This window comes from Suricata suricatta, chromosome 9 (assembly GCF_006229205.1).
Source record: "Suricata suricatta isolate VVHF042 chromosome 9, meerkat_22Aug2017_6uvM2_HiC, whole genome shotgun sequence".
Taxonomy (NCBI): Eukaryota; Metazoa; Chordata; class Mammalia; order Carnivora; family Herpestidae; genus Suricata; species Suricata suricatta.
This window is the reverse complement of record NC_043708.1, coordinates 89016505-89040310: the sequence shown is the minus strand read 5'-3', so window position 1 is coordinate 89040310 and position 23806 is coordinate 89016505. Positions and strand designations below refer to the sequence as shown.

Below are 23806 nucleotides of genomic sequence, written 5' to 3'. Positions count from 1 at the left end.
TCCCCCTTCCCCTTCAACCCTCAGTTCATTTTCAGCATTCAGTAGTCTCTCAAGTTTTGCGTCCCTCTCTCTCCCCAACTCTCTCTCCTTCTTCCCCTCCCCCAGTCCTCCATTAGGTTTCTCCTGTTCTCCTGTTAGACCTATGAGGGCAAACATATGGTTTCTGTCCTTCTCTGCCTGACTTATTTCGCTTAGCATGACACCCTCGAGGTCCATCCACTTTCCTACAAATGGCCAGATTTCATTCCCTCTCATTGCCATGTAGTACTCCATTGTGTATATATACCACCTCTTCTTGATCCACTCATCAGGTGATGGACATTTAGGCTCTTTCCATGTTTTTGCTATTGTTGACAGTACTGCTATGAACATTGGGGTACATGTGCTCCTATGCATACCCTCTGCAAATTTTAATTTCTGCACCATCCTAATGTTTGAATTTGTTCTTTCATTTTAAAAATTTGTACGGGTGTTTGAATTTTTTTTCCTAGAAGATAATTATTTTGGCTACTTCCAGAGAAGGGCAAGTCTCAGTCTCCTGATGATGTGCAGTTCCTCTGACTATGCCTGGGTGGCTCAGTCACATAAGCATCCAACTCTTGATTTCAGCTCAGGTTATGATCTCATGGTTCATGGCCCTGAGCTCTGCATCAGGCTCTGTGCTGATAGTGTAGAGCATGCTTGGGATTCTGTCTCTCTCTCCCTCTCTTTGCTCCTCTTCTGCTCATGCACTCTCCCTCTCTCTCTTAAAAAAAAAAATCACCTTTTCTCAGTGACCAGAAGGTCAGTGCCCCCAGTGGCCACTTCAGTATGGCTTTGTTTGACTATACTGGATTTTGTGTTTGTAGCAAAAAAAAAAAAAAAAAAAAGGAAAAAGAAAAATCTCAGGGTGGCATTTGACTTTCAGCAGTGTTCTCCTTTAGGAACTACTTGGAGTTAAGAGAAAGGGTCTTTGTAAAGCTAAAGGGATGTAGAAATTGGAGACACATAATGTTTTATTTTATGGCTGGCATCAGAATTACAATGAGACACATTGCAGTTTTCCATTTTGGGACTTTCCAACATGTGTTCCAACATTTAGGCTGGAAAAAACCAATGCCCTTCAAATTTCAAAGGAAAGAATTCTTGCAACCTTGACTACAATCAAAGTAACTTGAGTGATGTTAGTTTAATGAGTTATATGTTTCTTTAGGTCAAAACTTTAATTTCATACCTGATTTCTCTTTCTCTTTAGAAGTAGAACGGAGAGTGAAAGCCAATGACCGTGAATATAATGAAAAGTTCCAGTACGCAGTGAGTAAAACATACATGGCATACTCAGGCTGGGATGAGTTTTACCTTAAGGAGAGTTGGATTCATGCCTTCTAGAACTTTAAGACTTCACTAGAAACTTTCTTTGTTTTGCCCCATTTTAGTATCAAGGTGCTATATGCTTCCATGAATATAGATTTTAGTAATGTTTATACACTTATTTTTGTCATGCAGTAAGACTGGTTCGTGTGTTCTTTGGTATAGGAAGAAGATGACATTTTTTTTTTCTCAAGAATTGATGCTCAGTTCATCTTGGTGCCCATTTGGCAACTAGAATACATAGGGTCCCTAGAATAAATGGGCCTCTGTGGTAATACTTGGGGATAGAAGTGATGGTATTGGCTGATGGGTGATAAATATCTTTTGGGGGATTCCCTTTAAGTAGCTCAGGTTCAATGTAGAAAAGTATATGTAGGACAAAGTTACGAGGTCCTGAATGATTGTGTTATCAAGTGAGAAGTGAGAATGATTAGTTAAAATGTAAAGGCTTTAGGCTTGTACTGAACTACTTTAAACAGATTTTTAAAAGAGGATTTTCTTCACTTACATTAGAAATATTTATTGTCTGTTAAGTGACTGGCACTGTTTTAGGAACTTGGGATACGCTGATGAACAACTTCATGAATTACGTGATAGGATCTCATAAAGATCGTCTAATCTTTCTATGATTTAACCTTTGTTGTTACATGGAGTCTTTTATAAGCTCTAAGAAAGATAACTGGTAGAGTTGATTTTGTAGGTGACATTTGGCCTTTAAGATTGAGTACAGCAGCACGTTTCATGAAGGAAAATCTTAATTCAAAGAGGGTTTGGATAACTAGGAAGGCAGGGCAATCTTTGGCATTGCATATTTAGGCGCTAGCCAGAGGACAGAGAGTTTTTACCAATGGATAATTTCTTAGCATTTTGTTCTTATTGTAGGTTTTTCCTATATATGGTGATAAATGCATCGGGCCATTGTAGCTTGGTACTATTAAATATTCAACAAAGGTTACTAACAACTCTTTTCTCATACTGTGCAAATCATGTAATTATATTTTGTTATTCAGTGGCAGTTTTTATACGAGGAATCAGTACTCCGACTCTGTGACAGATTTCTCTTTGTAAAATAATATGTTTGCACTCTGATTTTATTCATCAGTTTTGTAAGTTTGGTTAACATAAGTCTACCTTTGAGAGGAGGAATCCTTCTCAGGAGGCTGATGAACATGTTGCTTAGCCTGAGAGAATGAGGCTTTAATTCCTATTGGTGATTAATGTAACTTTCTGTAGCTTCCTGACCTGTAGTTATTTGGCACCTCTGGTCATCTCCAGACTTGGCCCCATGCCTTTCTATTGATTCTATTGCTAGTCCTTTAACAGTAGAGGATGACTCCTGAAAGCCTTAACCATCAAACCTCAAATCAGAAGAGTAGACACATGTATATTTTAAGACCTTGTGGGTGTGCCTAGGTGGCTCCATTGATTAAACTCCAACTTTGGCTCAGGTCATGGTCTTGTGGTTCATGAGTTTGAGCCCCATGTTGGGTTCTGTGCTGATAGTGCAGAGCCTGGAGCTGGCTTCAGATTCTCTATCTCCCTCTCTCTACCCCTCCCCTGCTAGTGCTGTCTGTCTTTCTCTCTCTCATATAAATAAAAACATTAAAAACATAAAAAAAAAACCTTGGGGAAAACAGTAATAAGTAATCTGCTATGGAGTAATTATGCATTTAAGTATTTACTTGTTTTTCAGTGTGAAACAAGTATTTTCATTCTGTGAGTACTAACTCTTATGAGGAAAGCCTTATTTTATTTGCCTTTTGTGAGATGATACAGTTTTTTTTACTGAGTTATTTTTAATTTATGAAATATTTCAAACTTATGTAACAGTATAGGAAATAATGACACCTGTGTGCTCACCACCCAGATAAAATAGATGTTAACAATTTGTCCTGATTGTCTCAGATCTTTTAAAAGTAACATCACACTAATGCTACAGAGATGGTTTTCTCTTGAATGTGCATGATCTTGAACAAAAGCACTTAGATATGTGGCTACAACTCCGTTTTCTCTTGGGCTTCCTAACAATAAAACAGTAGAACAGTATTCTATGATTGTAGCAGATCAAATGAGGCAGCTCAGTCTCTAAGTTAAAACCTTCCAAGGAAAGAATAAAATTCATTCCTTAGGAGCTGGCAAAACCAAGAACAAGAGTTGGGAAAGGGAAGCTGCAGAGCAGAGATGGGTACAGTTATCCCTGGTCTATCAGTCATTACTGTGGCTCAGAGAGGATGAGCCAGGCCCTCCTAAAATGGGCCTGGGTCCCCACTATACACAGCTGCTGCTGTCTTGGTTTGGGACCTCCCAACAGGATGGCTGGGCATACAGTGAACTGGGGGGCCATTCTCGGCCCATCTATTCAAGTAAAGATTGGGGATAATACAAGTACTTATTTCAGAATTATTGTAAGGATTGAAGTAGAGTAACACAAAATGACCCTATGAGCTAGCCTGTGTAGAGATGGATCTGAATCTATGTCTGATATTAAGGCTTTTAAACCACTTACTGTATGGAATATGTTGGTTAGAAAGACAGGAGCCTGGGGCCTTTTGCTCAACCTTGCTTTGAGGATATTGCCCCAAATGGAAATGGGTTTGAAGAACCCTCAGTAGATCTTAGGGAGAAAGCTTATAATTGCAAAAGCAATATTCCCACTTAAAGGCTGAAAAGGAGATGGGAGTAAACTGAAACGACTTCTGAAAAAGCAAAAGGGAGAACTGGTGAAGTCCCCCCAAATGTGGTGGAAAGAGGGTTTTAGGATAAGATAGACCACAGTTTGAATGCTTTCTCTCATTTGCTAATTTGTGATCTCAATTTTACTTCTCTGAACATCAGTTATTTCATCTGTGAAATAGGGAATTTTTCTCATAGGACTATTTTTTAAAATTAGAGAGTGTGCAAGCAGGGAAGAGGGGTGGGGGGGGAAGAGAGAGAGAGAATTATGAATCTTAAGCAGGTTCCATGCTCAGTGTGGAGCCAGATGTGGGTGGGACTCCATCCCATGACCCTGCCATCATGGCCTGATCTGAAGTCAGGACTAGGATGTTAAACCAACTGAACCACCCAGGTACCCCCCATAGGATTGTTTATTAAAGATTAAATGAGATAATTGATATGAAATATTTGGTAATAATAAGACTAACATAGATACATAGCTCATACTTACTATGTACTAGGACCTGCATTAAACATTTTATATGGATTTTCTGTCAAATCTAACATGGTGGGCAAGTATTCACAATAAATTATAGATTTCCTATAAAGCATCAGATAACGGTGGGATATTGATAGTAACAATGTCAGGAAGATACTGAAAAATTGGCTAAAGTCGTAGAACTTTAGTAGCGAGTATCATCACCTCAAATTAGCAAATCTGTGGTAGTAAAGGTATAGAAGTTGCTGATGATGCAGGAGTAGAGAAACAACCGCAGTGAGAGCAAGAAGACTAACAGTATAAAGATTGTGGTGGCAGAGACCCCCACCCTGCCCCACCAAATAAGCCCTGTGTAATGATAATAATCCAATGAGATTTTTTTTTAGAACCTACTCTGTGCAAAGCATTTGGAGACTTTAGGAAATTTTCCTGACACTCTCAGCACGGATATTGACAGGTAGATACATGACCAACTGTGATAGTAATAGCAATAAAGATAGTGACAATAGTAATGGCTTACACACAGTGCTTACCATGTGGAAAGTATGGCTCTACGTACTCTACTATAGTAAATCTACTGAAATTAACCACAGTTCTATGTATAAGAGCATATTTGTTATCTTTTATTGGCTCACTTAAAATTTTTTTTGATGTTTATTTTTGAGAGAGAGAGACAGAGTGCAAGAGGGGGAGGAACAGAGAGAAAGAGACGCAGAATCCGAAGCAGGCTCCAGGCTCTGAGCTGTCAGCATAGAGCTGGATGTGGGGCTCGAACTCACAAAAATGTGAGATCATGACCCAAGCTGAAGCTGGATGCTTAACCGACTGAGCCAACCAGGTGCCCCTTTTGCCTCATTTTTGAGTGTGAAAACATTAGGGCATGGAGATCTCACTCAAGTGACTAGCTCAAGGTCGCACAGCTAGATAGTGGCTTCCATTCTTCTAACTTTGTGTCCAGGGGTTTTGTACATTGCTGATCGTCCACAAAACCCAGCCAGGTGAAGTGGGTCTTCATTTCCAGAACTAATCAGTGGCACAGCTGGAATTCTAATTCACATTGGCCAGATCCCAAGGCCTATTTTTCCCATTATACCATACTACTCTTTTGACCAACCCTGAAAAACAAACAGCACAACAAAAGGACAAAATGTCCCAAATCCCCTCTCCTTCCCTCATATACCTATTTGTAAAATATTTATACTCTCGGGACAATGACAGATAAAGGAGATAAAAAAATTTTACAAATCTGAGTCTAAGAATGACCTTAAATCTTACCCTTAACATTTGTAAATGAGCACTTGGGAGAAAAATTTATACAAAACTCAGATAAATGGTGTGATTGCCTTAAGCACTAAGCCTGGCCAAGCACGTGTTTGCCTTTGAAGGCTGAAGGAAGATATTTCAATACCTAGAGAGCTTTAATTTGTCAACAAAGCCTAAAGCTTCAAAGTATATTATAGGACATAGCACAGGCTTAAAAAATGATCAAAAGTGCTTTTAAGAGCTAAAGCGTTTAGAACAGTAACAAAAGACAAGGTTGATGATTCTAAGTGAAATTAATTCACAAATTAGACATGAGATTGCGAAAACTGGAAGGTAGAAAATCTCAAGTTACAAGAGGGATTTTGGACTGCCAAGATGTGTACAGCAAGAGGGACTGGAGACTGCAGGGAGAGCCAACAAGCACTAGAATGATTACTCTCATTAGAAAGGAGTTCAAAGTTTTCCTGGTTAATAATAGGAATGAATAATGCAAGTAAGGAAAACAGTTGTAGTAAAAAATGTTAATGTTAAAAATGTCAGAAAACTTGGGAAAGCCAGCCAAACCTCCAGACTCATTATCCCTATTAAAAGGAGTTCAGAGTGAATGGTAGAAGTTGTGAAAACAGTCGTAGTTCTATTAAGATGTGTTGATGTCAAGAAATGTCAGAAAAAGTGTTAGATTAATTGTGGCGATTTTCTGATGTTGTTTAAAAATAAAGCAATGGTGTTGGAGAACGTTGGTATTCCCGCTGGTTCTTGTTCTCTCCCTTTTCCACGTGGGCACAGGCACACACCCTCCTCATTCAATTCTCTTGAATTTTAACAGAATTGAGAAGGGAGATGAGCTCATTTGAGTGATGAAACTATCATACCTCAAACTCAAACTCCAGTAAAGCTGCGCATTTAATATCTGAATGCATTTTATGCACAAATATAGATGGAATGTTTATAAAGGACTTTTTTTCTTGAGCTAAATTACCCTGTTCAGGAAGTGCACACAGGCTTATATAGGTTGGTGAAAATGTAACCAAATTGTTTTGCATGCTTATAAAGAAAGGCTTCCATCCAAAATTCCAATTCTGATATCTTGATTTATTCCTAGAATCTTAATTCCTAGATGTCTTGATATCATGGTTGTTGGGTAGAATTTGCTCTTGCTCTTGGGATTTTTGTGTTTAGAACAATGATCATTTGGGTTTCCCAAAGAGTGTGACAATGTGACTCACTCAGCAGTTAGCGCTACAATGACATTATCAAGACTCCCTTAAAACAAACTTCTATTTTCTCCATCCATTTATATAGGGCTTTATATGTTTCTTACTTCTCTCTTCTCTCAGAATAGGTAGTTAAGGGTGGAGTAGAAAAATATGATTGGTCTACCATTATTCTGGGCATGTGAGCTTGAATAAGGTTACGGGACCTCTGTAGGCCTACATTATAATGATGTATCTGTGTTTTGGAGACTAGGCTGGCATAATAGTAAAACTTCTTGTTCCTGTGTTTATGGGTGAATTGAACATTCACTGTCTCCTTTTTTATAGAAATAAAAATGATTTTCCAAATTCAATATACTCACGATGTGCCCACTTTAGGTCTAAAAACACGTGTGTTTGTTGAGTTACTTTTCAAAGATTTGAGGCAGTATACAAAAAGAATATAAAGCTCAAAGGGATATGAGGTACCTGGGTGGCTCAGTCGGTTAAGCGTCCAACTTCAGCTCAGGTCATGACTTCCTAGTTCATGGGTTCCAGCCCCACATCAGGCTCTGTGCTGATAGCTCAGAGACTGGAGTCTGCTTCAGATTCTGTCTCTCTCTGTCTCTGTCTCTCTCTTTCTCTCTCTCTGTTCCTCCCCTGCTTGCACTTTGTCTTTCTCTCTTTATCAAAAATAAAGAATAAAAAAATTAAAAAAAATCAAAGGGATAAACATACACAAGGAAACTGGTATGGAATGAGTAAGTCATAGGGATAAAAAGTATTGCCTAGGGAATTTGGTCAATGGTGGTGTAATAGCCTTGTATGGTGACCAGACAGACGGGAGCTACATTTGTGGTAAGTATCATATAATGTACAGATTTGCCAAATCACTGTGCTGTACACCTGAAACTAATGTAACATGGTGTGTCAACTATACTTCAATTTAAAAAAATGAGGAAAATGAGATGAGCAGGATATTTTTAGTGGGCCCGGAAGGTCCTGCTACAAGGCCTTGTCTGCTTAGAATGGCAATGTGTTGCCTGCTCTGGGGTTTGCTAAGACGGGGGGTATGGATTCTGCTTTCTACCTGAGCGTCCATGATCTACTCAAGAAGAGCAGACTAGCTCATGAGAACAAACTTTACAACAGGTAATACGGAAAAGGTAATGTGAAATCCTAATTGTGTGATGTGGCTTGTGAGCTTTGGAGGAAGTCTTGTCAGAGGAAATGGGAAGTGATGTGAGTTGTTTGTTGTTGTCCACCTACATTAAGCAGGGGCGGGATGAGCAAAGTCCTGTAGTCATAGGAAACTATCGTTCAGGTAGGTGAGATAAGATTGTTTCAGAAAATTTGAATATGAGGTAACAGGCTCCCAGGGGCTAAAGGAGTCACAAAGTGAAAAGGGATTTTGTTTGTCTTCCAGATGAGATAGGCTAGATAACCAAAGGGAGATGTCCAGGTGATGTGGAATGTGACTGGGTGGACTTACAGCTGTGCAGTAGGGATATTAGTTGGAAGAAGATGCTTTGAACTAGGAAAAAATTAGAAATTGTTGAAAAGTGATGGGTGACCTGGGGGGTGTGGATGTAGAAACCCACATTTAGTTAGAAAAGGGAAAGGGGGAGGAGTGCAGGAAGGAGTAGGAGCAGCCAAAATTGAGGAGAACAAAGAGAAGATAGTGAGAGGAAAGGAGCCTCTCAGGAAACAGTGTGTGGGGGGGGGGGGGGGAGGTAACTGTTCTAATGCTAGGTGCTCATCAGGTTAGAAACTAAGGAAAAACATCCGGATTTTATTTTTTAAAAGATCTTTGAGTATAGTTGCCACACAATGTTACATTAGTTTCAGGGGTGTAACTTAGTGATTGGACAGGTCTATATGTTATACTATGTTGACCACAAGGGTAGCTAACATCTGCTCACCATACGGCTTTTGTAACAATACTATTGCCCATATTCCCTGTGCTGTGCCTTTTATTCCTGTGACTTACTCATTCCATAACCAGAAGCCTATACTTCACTCCCCTTCATCCATTTTGCCCATCATCCCCCTACCTCCCCTACAATCACCACTTTGTTCTCTTTAGGTCCAATTCTGCTTTTGGTTTGCTCATTTATTTAATTTCTTTTGTTTAGATTACATATATGAGTGAGATCATATGGTGTTTGTCTGTCACAGTCAGACTTATTTCACTTACCATGACACCTTCTAGATGCCTCCAAGTTGTTGTAAATGGCAAGTCTTTTTATGGCTGTGTGATATTCAATTATATATATATATCACATCTTCCTTATCTATTTATCCATAAACACTTAGGCTGCTTCCATGCATTAGCTATTGTAAATAAAGCTGCAATAAACCTAGGGGCACATATATACTTTTGAATTTGTATTTTCGTCGTCTTTGGGTAAATGCCTAGTCATGGAATTATTGGATCATATGACATTTCTATTTTTAATATTTTGAGGAACCTCCATGTTGTAAGAAAAACATACTTAAATCAGAAGGGAGCAATTGAAGGACCTGAAGAAAATAGTTTTATTATTATTTTTAAAGATAGTAGTATTTGGAAGTCAGAGGGCAGGAAAAAAATGCAAAAAAGAAGGTAGTGTGGTATAGCCCACCTAATTAAGAATTTGCAACAAAAAGGAAGGAAATAGTATAAAAACTTTCAGACTCAGTGAAATTAAGTACATTGTTTAATCAATCTCACATATTTTGGCTAGCCAAGTCCATGGGAAGGTAAAAGTCACCTGAATATTTTTTTTTAGGGAGAAGGGAGACTCTTAAAATATCAACATGTTGAGGCACATCTGAGTCCTGCTTTAATCTCCAGCCTGATGAGAATTTGGGTTTCTCTTTCTTTTCTTTGTGAGCAGTGTAACAGCAGCCCCCGCATGCTGTGGATCCTCACCAATAGGTCTGATCATCAGCAATTTACGTACCAACCCAAGATGATGGCAAGCAGTGTGACAAGTTGGAATTAGTTGTGGAAAGTGCCAGCAACTTGCATTTGTTATGGGTTTCTGGTTGTTGGTTGTTGTGTTTTGTATTAGGGCATTCCCATAGCAACCGTGGCTTTTTAGCAAACATTGCAAATGTCTTCTGTTTTGTGTGCTGTTTATAGCATGTAAATTGTTCGATGTTCTATATGACTGAAGTGTTTTCTTTATAAATAATTTACTTGGAGGAGAAAAGGTAATTTGGGGGCTTTACTTCATTTTCTTTCAGGATGTAAGGGTTAAAAAAACCCCATTTTATTTCTTTGACATCTGATTTATTTAAGTAGTGTTATTCTTTGGCTAAGTATTTGTCTGATTCCTTGTTTCTTTAATTTGGTCTGTTTTAATCTTCTGTTTTAGCCTCTGAATTCCTATTTCTAAATGTTCTAAAATGACACATTAAGGTAACTAAAGAATCCAGCTAACCTGTACAACTCTGAAGTGTTTGTTACATACCTGTTGCAGGTTTGAGATAATTCAGTGTCTTCATAAGCTTGTTCTATTTCATCTGTTTGTGAAGTAAACTTCAAGTAAAGCCACACAGATTTTTCTTTAAATTTTACTTTCTTCATTGCAGTGATATGAAATTGAAAAGTTTCCAAGCAATGTGTAATTGCAATTAGAAGAATTAAAATAAGCTAATTTTGGTGTTAGACTCTTAGAGCTCTATTAATAACTGGCTATGGTGGTACAAATTAAAACCAAGACCAAGAAATGAAAAGACGGAGCAGGAAGAAAAGCAACTTCCTGTGTGGAGGGAGCACCACAAATGCAGTTTCCTTTGTTGGCAAATGGTTTATGAACATAATCCATAAATCAATCATGTGGATAAAATTGGGCAAGAGGAGTAACAGTTGAGAAGTTAACGGAAAAACCACCAACCCCAACGGTTTCAAAGCGGTTTTTATCTTGCTTTGTAGTTTTCTTTACTGGACCAAATAGTTTGGTTCTGTGAATCATATTATGAAAAGATGGCAATTACCATATTTTACATTTTATAGTTGGAAAATTAATCAAATCATTTGTGTTAAAAATGTCTCAAATTCATGTCTACGATTATGAAACCAGTGGTCAGCTTACTGTTGTATTTTGAATCTGGCTTTTTCTGCAGTTTCTTACAAAGGTAAGCTGTTTAGGCATAAAAATCAAACTTGAAAATACTTTAAATATGATCCTAGGTGTTAGGAGCTATACATGTATGTGTATAAATGTATGTGTGTTGCATGAATGCGTGCATGTGAATAAGGTTGTAGTTGTAACTATCTGTGTACATCTTTGTAAGAGTATTCTGGCTTGACTAAAGAGAGAGTCTGTTCTTTGACAAACTTGAGCGGAGGACAGCCATCAGATTCCTATATACAGATCAGTGGTATAAATCTCTGGCTGTTGGTACCCCTGTCTTGACTTCTCCAGAAACCCTAGGTGTTCTGGGTTTCATTCATGCTCCTTGGTTGTAAAGCTTGCCATGAAGCAAGGTCACGTCATCACAGCTGTGGCTGTCCAGGTGCTTTTTGGATAGGTTGTGAATGGTGACGGCCGGGGAAGAAGAGTTGTTTTATACAAATGGTAAAACATGACTCACTTTTCTGGTGCTGTAAGAAAGTTCAAGTTCACTATGGAGCTTCAGTTGTGGAATGATCCTTTAAACCTTTCCCATTCACTTCTCTCTCCAGAATTCTCAGTGACTGCATAGTTAGTCTTTATATCACTCTACAAGAGGGGAACTCACCACCTCTCTTTAGTGGAGAAGGGGGAGGGGTGTGTGGGGGAGCCCACCTGGCTCAATTTTTCTTTAATTATTCTGCTAATGCTCCAAAACTAGGGAGAATAGATCATTTCTCTTCCAAACCAGGACACTTTTGAGAGTGAAAGGGGATCCTATTAGTTATTTTGCCAAGTCAGTGGGCATAAACTGGGAATGTCACCCTATCTATAACACATTTTCAACCTTTGTATATAATGACTGAATTTGGAACTTCTCTGGAACTCTGTCTTTGGATAGTTTTGATCATTAAACAGTTTTTTCTTCAGTTGAGCCAAATTGATTTTCTTTTGCTTTATTATCCGTTGGTTTAGCTTTTCTTCTGAGTCCAAAGCCGAGCAAATGTGTCTCCTGGTTCTTATGACAAACCTGATAATGTATTTAAAATTCTAAATGTGGGTTCATCGAGTAGACTCATCTCCAGGACAGTCATCTGCCATTTCCTCTTTTTATTCTCCCAAAGATTTTCAGCTTTTCTATAATTCCTCCAAAGTCAAGAACCATATTCTAGGAATTATTTGAGCCGCTGGGAGTAGAAGGATTGATAAGGCAGTCTAAGATTGCACTGGCTTTTTGGTGATTATTGATTCCTCTTAATCTCATATTAATCTCATTTTCATCATTAATGACAAAGACTGTGTCACATTTCTCTCTTGATCTTGTTTGTCCTAGAACTTGGCACACAACAGAAACAATTTCCTCTGTCATGAACTATTCCTTTCATTATTGTGTCATATGCGGACTTAAGAGCATGTCTTCTACATCTTCACTGATGTCTAATCCAATGGGTCAACTGAATCAGGAGCTCTGGAAGTAGAGTCCATTTTTTAAGCTTTCTGGTAATTCTGATTAGCCAACAGGATTGAGAATCACTGTTTTTTTTTTTTTAATTTTTAGCATTTATTTATTTTTGAGAGACAGAGAGACAGAGTGTGAGCAGGGTAGAGACAGAGAGGGAGTCACAGAATTCGAAGCAGACCCAGGCTCTGAGCTGTCAGCACAGAGCCCACCATGGAACTCGAACAGTGAGATCATGACCCAAGCCGAAGCTGGCCCCTTTGCGAACTGAGCCACCCAGGCACCCTGTGAATCACGGTTTTAAGTTAGTAATAAAAACATTGAGTACAACACAGCCATGTAGCTGCCTTATCACTGGATACCTTTCTATAGTTGACATTGGACCATTAATTATTATGAATTTCCAACTTAACAAGTTTCTAATTTCTGTAATTAATTGTTCTTACCACCAACCTGATTTCTAAGTAGATTATTACTCTCTATCTTAATAAGCAGAAAGCTTTTTTTTTTTCCAAGACTTACAGTGCTGGTTTAGATGGGTTCTATATGGAAGAAGAAAGGTCGAGTAAATAATTAAACTTTAAAGATTCCTTCCAAGTTGTGTTTCTATGATTCTTGCAACCCACTTAGTTCCATGTTGTGATATTTTAAATACTCTTGTAGACCAAATGCCACAAAAACGCCATTGTTCTAGGCAAGACATTTTTGAGGTTAGAAGCACAAATGGACTGAACTTCTTCATAATGTTTTGCAGAGACAGCATTGTTCAGACATTTCTAGGTGAGAAAATAAGCTAAAGAAATGTTTGATCTTTTTTCCTTCTCCCTCGCTCTTTGATATGAGAAAGCTAATAAACTATATGAAGATGTTGTGCTAACGATGTGAAAAATCTCTATGCTAGTGCCTATCTTATTTTGTCAAAGGTAGTTCTCTAGGTTTTGTACTGGAAATTACTGGTTTGTGTTGTGAATTACACTTATATTAGCTCATGTTTTGTTCTCATAAATAGAATTGCTTTCCCCCCCTGTATTAGTTTGTATTTTTTCTTGTTGGGCTTATCAGTCTTGTATTGAGTAATTAGTATGTGTTTTTCACTTTAAGTACTTTAGACTTAAAAAAGTATAAAGTAATTCTTAGTCCTTCAAGAATTTGCTATCCCCTTGGTATTTTATATACAAGAATGAAATAACAGTAAGCTTTTGTAATATTAAGTATAAGAATGAGTGATATTAGACTTATAATTGGCATTTTTACTATATCTGGGTAAGGAAGACAATTTTCTAAGAAGAGATGAATTACCTTCTTGAAATTGTTTATATTGGTAATAATGTCTTTCTTAAAAAACTATAAAAGAGTGGCAAAATACAATGTCATCCTTATATAAAAATGGTCTGACTTGATTTGGAAACCTACCAATTTGCATTGCAGTTCGGACCCTGTCTAGATTTGGGGAACCATTTGGCCACTTAAACAGTCAAATGTCAGTCACCTTGAAGCCCATCTCACCCTAAACTGACTAAAGAAAATGATCAACTCATTCAAAAGTACTCCTGGGATATATTGAAATTAAAGTTTTTGAGTATGAAAGTTAGTTGATTTTTTTGTTTAATTCAAATGTGAATTATAGGTGTATATGAGATTACTGAAAATCAATACTTCAAATATTTTAATAGAGGGAATAATTCAGAATTTGTTTTATGCACAAATGATTACAAATAAATTCCTGAAGCCATAAGGACCTGTATGCTGTTGTCTGTGCAAATGATCAGTATTTTGCACTTCCGCATTAAAAAACAAATGGGGGTTTCTCCTACCCACATTTTTTCTCCTCACCCTGCCATGCTCCCTCCTGCTTTCATATACCTATGGAATTTCTTCCCTGGTGCTGTTCTCCAACTTAATTCTTGGTCTGATTTTTTATTTGCAAGAGCTTAAATTGAAAGTATGTGAAAATTCTTCATTTTTTTCCCCAGTGATTTTTCTTTCCATTTAGTGTATTTTTCTTGAAGGATTGGAGAAGTCTGGAAGTGTATCTTCAGCTCAGTCAAAAGGACACTTTGTCTTTATGGTCTAAGTCCTGGTGCAAGGCATTTATCTGTGATGATTCAGCTGCCTGGTCTGCTGGCAGAATCAAGTATCTCTGAAGGTTCATATTCTTTAGTGCACAAATGGGACTGTTTTGGATTTGTACTAATCTAAATTATTTATATAGCCTTTTGAAAAAAATGCATGCAACCTTTCTTTTATTTGAGAAATTTGTGTTTATCGATATTCTTAGAGGTTATTTAATACTTTGCGTCTGGAAGTGTGTTCCACAGACCTCAGACCAGCATCACGGGCTTCACCAGGAGCTTATTAGATAGGCAGAATCTACCCCCCTTCTCCCTACCCCCCCACCAACTATTGAGTCAGAATCTATATTTTAACAAAATCCTCAAAGGATTCATATACATGTTTGGGTTTCAGAAGGACTAGACCAATCCTCTATTTTTATCTTAGTTAGGAGTGCCCTGAAGATTTTGACAAAAGCAAAGAGGTGAGGAGGGAAAAATGTATTTAATTATCAAGTATAATGCTAATGCTTTAAATGTGTTCTCTCCGTTAATTCTCATAACTCTGCATGGTAGATATTATTACCCATATTTTATAGATGGGGACACTGAGGATTGGAGGGACTAGGAAATAATTTTCCAGGGTTACTTAGTTGGTAAAACATTTCAGACGGAAGAATCCAAGCCTTCGCTTTTTCCTAATACTCAATTATTTCTTGAGGCAATTGGCATTTACCAAGTACTTATTAACTGGATTGATATTCTTTATGGAAAATATGACTTAGATTTTTTGGGAAAGTGTTTTCAAGAAGCTCTTGAGGCTTTCCTGAAAAAAGGCTTGCCAGGAGAGTCTTCTTAATCTACGAATTTTAAATTACAGTTTGATTTATCTTCTTCCATGTTTAACTCCTTTGTTTAAGGTACATCTGCCTCCTTAACTCCCCCCTCCCTTTTCCCTTCGCTCCTCCCTTTCTTGTTCTTTGCTCCTTTTCCTTTACAATAGCTCCTGTCAGAATAGCTGCCTCAGTCATGAGTTAGAAGGCACATGCTGAAAAGTATTTTATGTTGTGATTTTGTGACAGAAACCTGGCATTTTTCAATAGAATTTTCAGGGAAACAGTGGGGCTTATTCATAAATGCAAAACCAAGTTTGAATTCACAGTATTGTGGATGATACACAATGTTGGTGATATAGGCGGTGATAAGTCCCTCAAGTATATGCTACTAGTAATTGAAGTGCTTTCAAGTGCAGTTCTCTATGGATGGACTCTGCCATCCCTTCTACTCTCCAGCTTACCTCCCCATATCTGACCTCCCATCTCTACCTAGTTGCCTGGCACTTTGCTATTTCCAAGATACTTCCTATCAGGGAGGAAATCTTCCTCACATTGAAGTGTTAGAAATTAATGTGTCTTCCCTTGGGTATGGAGTCAAAATGGAAGACAACAGCCAGAGAACATGTTTGATACAAAGAGTTGGTCAAACTCTTTATATACATTATCACATAATAGTAGATCATAATATACTGTTATATCACAATATGATAATCACATTATCATATAATTATATACATGGTCATATAATAGAGGGTTTTGTTAGAGGATTTCTCTGAATCATTACTATAGTTGACCCCTTATTCATTTATTCATGTATTTATTTAACAACCACAGTTATTAAAAATTAAAAGTACTATTGTTTTTTGTTTCTATAATTTATTTATTTTTTAAATGTCCATCCAAGTTAGTTAGGATATAGTGCAACAATGATTTCAGAAGTAGGTTCCTTAATACCCCTCACCCATTTAGCCTACCCTCCTCCCACAACCCTGCCAGTAACCCTCTGTTCTCCATATTTAAGAGTCTCTTATGTTTTGTCCCCTTCCTTTTTTAAAATATTATTTTTGGTTACCTTCCCTTATGTTCATCTGTTTTGTATCTTAGAGTCTTCATATGAGTGAAGTCATATGATACTTGTCTTTCTCTGACTGACTAATTTTGCTTAGCATAATTCCATCTAGTTCCATTCACAGAATTGCAAATGGCAAGATTTCACTCTCTTTGATTGCAGAGTAACACTCCATTGTATATATATACCATGTCATCTTTATCCATCCATCCATTGATGGACATTTGGGCTCTTTCTGTACTTTGTTTGATAGTGCTGCTATAAACGTTGGGGTGCATGTGCCCCTTTGAAAATTTTTTAAAAATGTTTTTATTTATTTTTGAGAGAGAGAGAGAGAGAGAGACAGCATGAGCAGGGGAGGGTCAGAGAGAGAGGGAAACACAGGATCCAAAGACAGGCTCCAGGCTCTGACCTGTCAGCACAGAGCCTGATGTGTTGGCTTGAACCCACGAACTGTGAGATCATGACCTGAGCTGAAGCTGGATGCTTAACCGACTGAGCCACCCAGGCGCCCTGCATGTGCCCCTTTGAAATAGCATTATCCCTTGGATAAATATCTAGCAGTGCAATTGCTGGGTCATATGGTAGTTGTATTTTTAATTTTTTGAGGAGCCTCCATAGCATTTTCTAGAGTAGCCCTACAAGTTTGCATTCCCTACCAGCAGTGCAAAAGGGATCCTCTTTCTCCACATCCTCACCAGCATCTGTTGTTGCCTGAGTTGTTAATGTTAGCCGTTCTGACAGATACGAGGTGGTATCTCATTGTGATTTTGATTTGAATTTCCCTGATGATGAGTGATGTTGGGCATTTTTTCATGTGTCAGTTGACCATCTGGATGTCTTCTTTGAAGAAGTGTCTATTCATGTCTTTTTCCCATTTCTTCACTGAATTATTTGTTTTTTGGGTGTTGAGTTTGATAAGTTCCTTATAGATTTTGGATACTAACCCTTTATCTGATATGTCATTTACAAATATCTTCTCCCATTCTGTCTGTTGCCTTTTAGTTTTGCTGATTGTTTCCTTCACTGTGCAGACCTTTTTATCTTGACGAGGTTCCAATAGTTCATTTTTAAAAATTAAAACCATTATTAAAAACAAAATTATAAAGGCAACAACTACTGAGGAATTTCTGTGTGCATGGCATGAAGGTGAGAACCATAGAAGTGAACAAGACTCAGTAGTAGTTTTCGTGAAGAAGCTCACAATCCAGTTGGGACTCTTTTTTAGGTCTGGATTCAGATAATTTCCTAGGATTCCAGGGAGGGGGCACTGTGGGCCATAAGTGGCTTGGCCTCAGTAGGTGTTTTTAGCTTTTCTGGGTATCACTTTCCTTACTGAGGATATAGGCAAAATTCCCCTGGAGAGGACTATTGTGGAAAGAGAATGTCTATTGTTGTTATAAGTAAGATAAAACCATTTGGGAAAACCAGTTTCTCATAAAATCCTCAGGCCACATAGTCAGACCCCTAGGTTTTCCCTCCTCCACCCTCTTCAAATCCTGTGTCTTATTTATATCACCACAAGTGACCCTCCATTGGAGGTACACAGAGCACAGGCTTCTCTTCCCATGAAATGCCTCCTGATACTATTCTGCCAAATGCATCAACCTCTCTGGCTTTTTGTCCCCCAAATGGACACAGTTGCATAGGAATCAGGATGAGCTTTGTTTTTGAACTTGAGATGGAGTGAATCGGGGAGGAATGAGAAGGAAGTAGAATGAGATGGTGGAGATGGTGTGGGTAATACAACCAGGAGCCCCTCATTCATTCATTCACTCACTCACTCACTCACTCATTCACTGTGATACAGAAGACAACTGCCTATATTTTTGTATGTCTCTAGGGAGCCCTGTTTCCAATTCCCCGAAGCAAATTTAGTCTTTGTTTATCTCAGAGCATCCTAAGCAAAAGTTCCAAATTTGGTGAAAATTCACTAAAGTCTTTGTAGATGATATCATCACAAAAATTTAAGAATGACACATCAATTCATTTATAAATTACTATTGTTATTGTATTTTATTTTTTAAATTTTTTTAAAATTTATTTTTGAGAGACAGAGAGAGACAGCACGAGCAGGGGAGGGTCAGAGAGAAAGGGAGACACAGAATCTGAAGCAGGCTCCATCCAGGCTCTGAGCTAGCTGTCAGCACAGACCCTGACGCGGGGCTTGAACCCACGAACTGTGAGATCATCATCTGAGCCGAAGCCTGCCGCTTAACCAACTGAGCCATCCAGGTGCCCCTGTTATTGTATTTTAATGATAGAAGATGCTTTTGAAGCCTCTTTCTTTTCCCACTCTATATAGAGAATTTTCTTTTCCTGTGTCCCAACCAGTCCTTGACCCTTCCCTTTCAAAACTTCTACTCTCAATTAAAAACTACTCAACAAACAAAAATCACAAAAGTAGGTGATGTGGTTTGTCTAAACTTAGATTTATTGCCCAACACCCAAAGAGGGTGGGAATTCAGAGATGCACTCACTTACTCATTTGATCCCCAGGGTTCAGGAGAAGATTGCATGGTGTTATTTGTGTAGCAACCTAGTGTAAGAGGTAGAGTCCTAGGAAGGATTAGACTATTTGTAGTGTGTTATTATAACCCCTCAGCCCTTTGGGAAATTTTTTATGAGTATCTCCTCATTAACTGGACTTTTTCACTGTGCCTTTGTTATTATCATAAATGCTGAGGTCTTGCCTGAAATTTGGCCTAGATCCCAGAACACATCACAGTGTGAACATCGTCTAATTTTTAGTCCTAATAAACAAAGCAGCTCATATACACTATGTTGTCCAAAGACCCTCTGGTGGTTCACGAAGTGGACCTCAGCAAACCAGCTCCATTTCAATCCAAGTAAATGCCCACTCTGGTCCTCCGAGGCCTCTAAAGCCCTGGAATAAGATGGGCCAATAGGCCAAAACTGAGGACCTACTCCCTAAGGATGGTAGATCTATAAGGAGGAGGCACAAAAGAACTTTGGCAAAGCAGAAATAGGCAAACAAATTATTAGAGATGCCCAGTGAAAGTCCTACTGAAATACAACTTTTGAGTTCTTTCCTCTTTTGTATGGCTTCCTTTTGTTTTATATCTTAGCTCTCTGGAGAAGGCATATACTAGGTCTCTCTCTTTCTCTTTCTCTATGTAATTTTAAGAGTATTTTTGCTTTTTTCAGGTGTCACAAAAGTTAACATTTTATTTGGACCTACCTAAAAGGCTTTATATGTTGTATGTATCTGAACACACTGGAGGGAAAAAATATTGTGATTAAATTAATCTCAGAGGGAAATTTAATTTGTTCCCCTGGTAATTGTCCAAAATTAGTTCTTTGTGGACAAATTACTATTCATAGGCCATTTACTAGCTCTCCAGCAGTCTTGCAGAAGTTGGAACACTACACTAAATTCTGAGGATAGAAAAGAAAACAAGGTTTATGATGCTGCCAGGCAGATTTGCTCTGGGGGAGACGGAGGCCTGAAGCTCACCTAGCCACTGTCTGTGTTTGTAAGGTCTAGAGGGGAAACGGAGCTACCTAGACGAGCCTGATGATGCTCTCCTGAAGTTGAAGGGACTGAGAGTAACTGCTCTAGCTGGTTGAATTCTTGTGTACCTTCCACTCTCTTAGTTTTGAGAGGTTCTTTTCTTTACTGAAGAACATTCTAGGAAGGTTAGTAGATTTATTAATCAAGAGGGAGTCCAGATATTCCTTGTTACTGACTCATTCCCCAGGAAAAACCTACCATTTGGGAGAACACATGACTACCAAAGAGCTTTTATGGGCAGCCCTTGGAACTGCCCCTAAGCCTCAGTTTCTTCATCTGTAAAATGGTGCTGAAGTAGCAACCACTCATTAAAGTTCTTGGAGATTATCTGAGATGATGTATGTACAGTGCTTGGCACCATGCTTAGCCTATGTAGGGGAACACCACATGCTAGGTAGTGTCAATGTATGAAACAGAGACGTCATTGCACACAGAGTCATAGTTTCTTCATTTCGCATCCATGTCTTGGTGACACATGGGCCCTCATTTTCTTTGATTATAACAGTGTTTAGTCGAACAGTTTTCAAACTTGTTGAGTATGTTTCCTACTTAGAAAAAGAAAACCTTTCTGTGACTATTGATAGATGAATGGATGAAGACGATGATGAATACTAGTCAGCCTTCAAAAAAAAAATGAGATCTGGCCATCTGTAACAACATGGATGGACTTAGAGGGTATTATGTTAAATCAGGTAAGTCAGAGGAAGACAAATACCACTTAGCTGTGGAGTGTAAAACACCAAACAAATGAACAAACGCCAGAGCCACACTCCTAAATACAGAGAACAAAGGGGTGGTTGCCAGATGGAGCGTCATGGTAGGATGGGTGGGATGATAGGTAAAGAGGATTATGAAGTACAAACTTGCAGTTATAAAATAAGTAAGTTGCAGAGATACAGCAGATAGGGAAGATAGTCAATAATATTGTAATAACACACGATTACACTTAATCATGTGGAGCATTGAGTAATGCATAGAATGGTCAGATCACTGTGTTATATACCTGAGACTAATTTCACATTGTGTGTCAACTATACATTATTAAAAAAAAAAATTAGATCCAAATATCTTGCTCAGATCAGATACCTAGTTAGGAAAAGAAGAGAACCTTCCCAATATACATATATTTACTTTGTATGTATATATCATATATACATACCTTACGTATATACATACATATATATTACATTATATATATAGAAATGTAAGTATGTGTGTAGTCAAGACAATCTGTACATTAAACATTAATGACCTCAACTTTAAGTTTCTTTGTTGAAACACACACTAGGTTACTATTTTTTTTTTTAATAGGCTGAAAGACTGTTGGGTATCCCCTGGAGGACAGATGCCCCCGTGCTCTCATCAGATAGGATAATCTTGAGGTTGCCTTAACTGGAAATGTCAAATGCACAGGCTTCCTAAGGGAGTCTTTGTAGGCAAGGGCCTCCTGAACTGTTGCTCATTTCATAGCATTGGCCGTTTTCTTTAACTGTGTCATCAGTGTACAAGTTTGTCTGTTTATTCCTGCCTCTCTTCCTGCAACTCTGTCTATTCATATCTGAAGTCCTGGCTCATGGACAGTGCCTGTCACATGCAAGGGCCCTAGTCTTATGAATGAAGGAATGCTGGGGGCATTGTGCCCTCCCCGCCAATGCCTTGTTCATGTTGGGGAGCCCAGGCTCAGGAGAGCGTTATGAAGATGGTGGTGGTGGTGGTGGTGACAACAGTGATGTTTAGTGACGGCTCTCTGTAAGGCCTCTTCTATGACCGTCACTCAGCAGGCTCAGAAGAGCGCTATCATCTGGCCCTGCCTTCCAAACTTGAATGCTGTGCATTCCTCACTGGGCGCCATTGGACTAATACTGAGGAGCTGTGGTTGTGCCTGGGGTTGTTGAGACGCCAAACACCCAATCTCCAGGCTCACTTGCCCCATATGTGAATTCTTTTGGGCCCTTTGCATAAACATGGGTGTCTCACATATTTCCTGAGTGGTGCAAATGCCTTTAGGCCACTTCCTTTTTTATGCAAGTGTCCTGTGGACACTGTCTCTTTTTTGGGTTTTACTTTATGGTTTAGAGAGAATTTAAGAGTCAAGACTATTTCTCTTTCTGAAACGAAGATTGTACCATCTTTCTGCCTCCTCTTATGGCAAGAATATCAGGCTCTTTCCCCCTCAAGTTCCCTGATGGTTACTTTTTATAGCTTTCACGACATAACAATGTTTCATCAAATGTGGGAAGATCTTTTGAGAGCGCTGAAACTGTGGTACTCATTGCGAAAGCTCCTGGGGTTTGGCCTGTGGGATCACAGACGCAGGCAACGTCCTGGGACAACCACCAGATGCATTTTGGCTTGGCCTTGCGTGACTCATTCCTTAAGGCAAATACAAAGATAAAAGTACACTATTATATAAAAACATAAACTGATCTTGTATATATTAGTAATGTTCTTAACTAGTATTTGGTTGATTGGGCGCAAAAGAGAAATTAACCCAAAGTGACTTACACAATAAAATAAGTGAACAAATCATATAACTGAGAAGTCCAGAAATAGGTCTAGCCTCAGGAGAGGGTTGGTCTCGTTTCTTTCTTTGCATTTCTTGGCCCTGAATCTTCCTTGTAGATTTTATTTCTGGCAGCCTTCTCTTCTCACTCATGGTCCCAAGATGCTGTCAGTGATCCCTAGGGCTATTTGCTTCCAGATTGGAATCCAGTAAGAAAGAGAAAGCCAACATCTCCAGCAAATTCCCAGAATTTACATGGGTCATATGCTAATCCCTGAACTCAAAGTTGTCATTAGGGAGATGGGCCCATATAGTTGGTTTAAACTAATCTGGGTCTGACCTTGGAGTTATTGATGAGAATTGAATTTATACTGACTACAAGACTAAAAAATTTGGAGCACTGTTAGCTGAGGGGAAGGGAAAAATAGTCAAATACATATTACACCTAACTGAATTGTAGCACTGTTTGGTTTTTGATATTTTTTATAACTGATGGGTTTCACTCTCTCCAAATGTTAGGCTTAATTTCCATTTCTGGTTGTGGTGTCCATCAGTGTTTCTGGCTTTCTACCTTTTGGGTGCATGGTGACTCTTTCTGATCATTGAGTTTGAGTATTTGGGATGAAGCATTAATTTATGTGTATGAAACCTTCAGAGCATTCTCTTTCCCTCTGGAATTGCAATTGGAAGTGTCTGAGATGGTGGCTGGTCCATTGTGAGTAACCCATGATGAACGGTCTCCCTGCTGGCTCATGTTGAATAAGTAGCACAAGCAAGAAATAAACGTTTGTTATATTAAGCCAGGAAGACTCTGGAGTTGTTGGTTACTATGGAATTTAATATCTTAAAACCATTTGGATTATTTGGGGATTGCTCACAAAAATCTTATATTCATATAATTTTCTCAAAGTAAAACTAAAAAATGCTTTCACATCTATGATCTCACTTTATCTCCACAATAGTCCTATAAATATGTAGGTGAGAAATATTATTAGCTCCATATTTCCAGTGGAAGAATTGAAGTAAACTCCCCAAATGCTCTGTTTACTAATTTAGCAGTGTCTGTTATTTTCTATTTGCTTTGTTTTCTTACACAATACTATGATGCAATAAAAATCTCATTACAAAACATAATGCCTCTCATTTTGCTAATATTTAGATTGACTTCCACCTTTGAAGAATTATCATTTTTACTTTACTTCTTCCTGTGCCAAATCATTTGTTAATGTGAAAATGTAAAGGACTTTGGCCAGTGCTGCTCTGTCAGAAAGCTAAACTAAAAGAGTGGTT

At 38.4% G+C, this 23806-nt stretch overlaps 1 protein-coding gene across 9 annotated transcripts in view; it reads left to right on the top strand.

The window, feature by feature from the left end:
* The window catches only part of ATP8B4 (ATPase phospholipid transporting 8B4 (putative)), a 256052-nt gene that overhangs the window by 61666 nt on the left and 170580 nt on the right, over positions 1-23806 (top strand). For all 9 annotated transcript variants that reach the window (XM_029950435.1, XM_029950438.1, XM_029950434.1 and 6 more), the window contains one exon: positions 1235-1293. In XM_029950435.1, coding sequence (XP_029806295.1) covers positions 1235-1293 — 59 coding nt within the window. The remainder of the gene's footprint in view (positions 1-1234; positions 1294-23806) is intronic.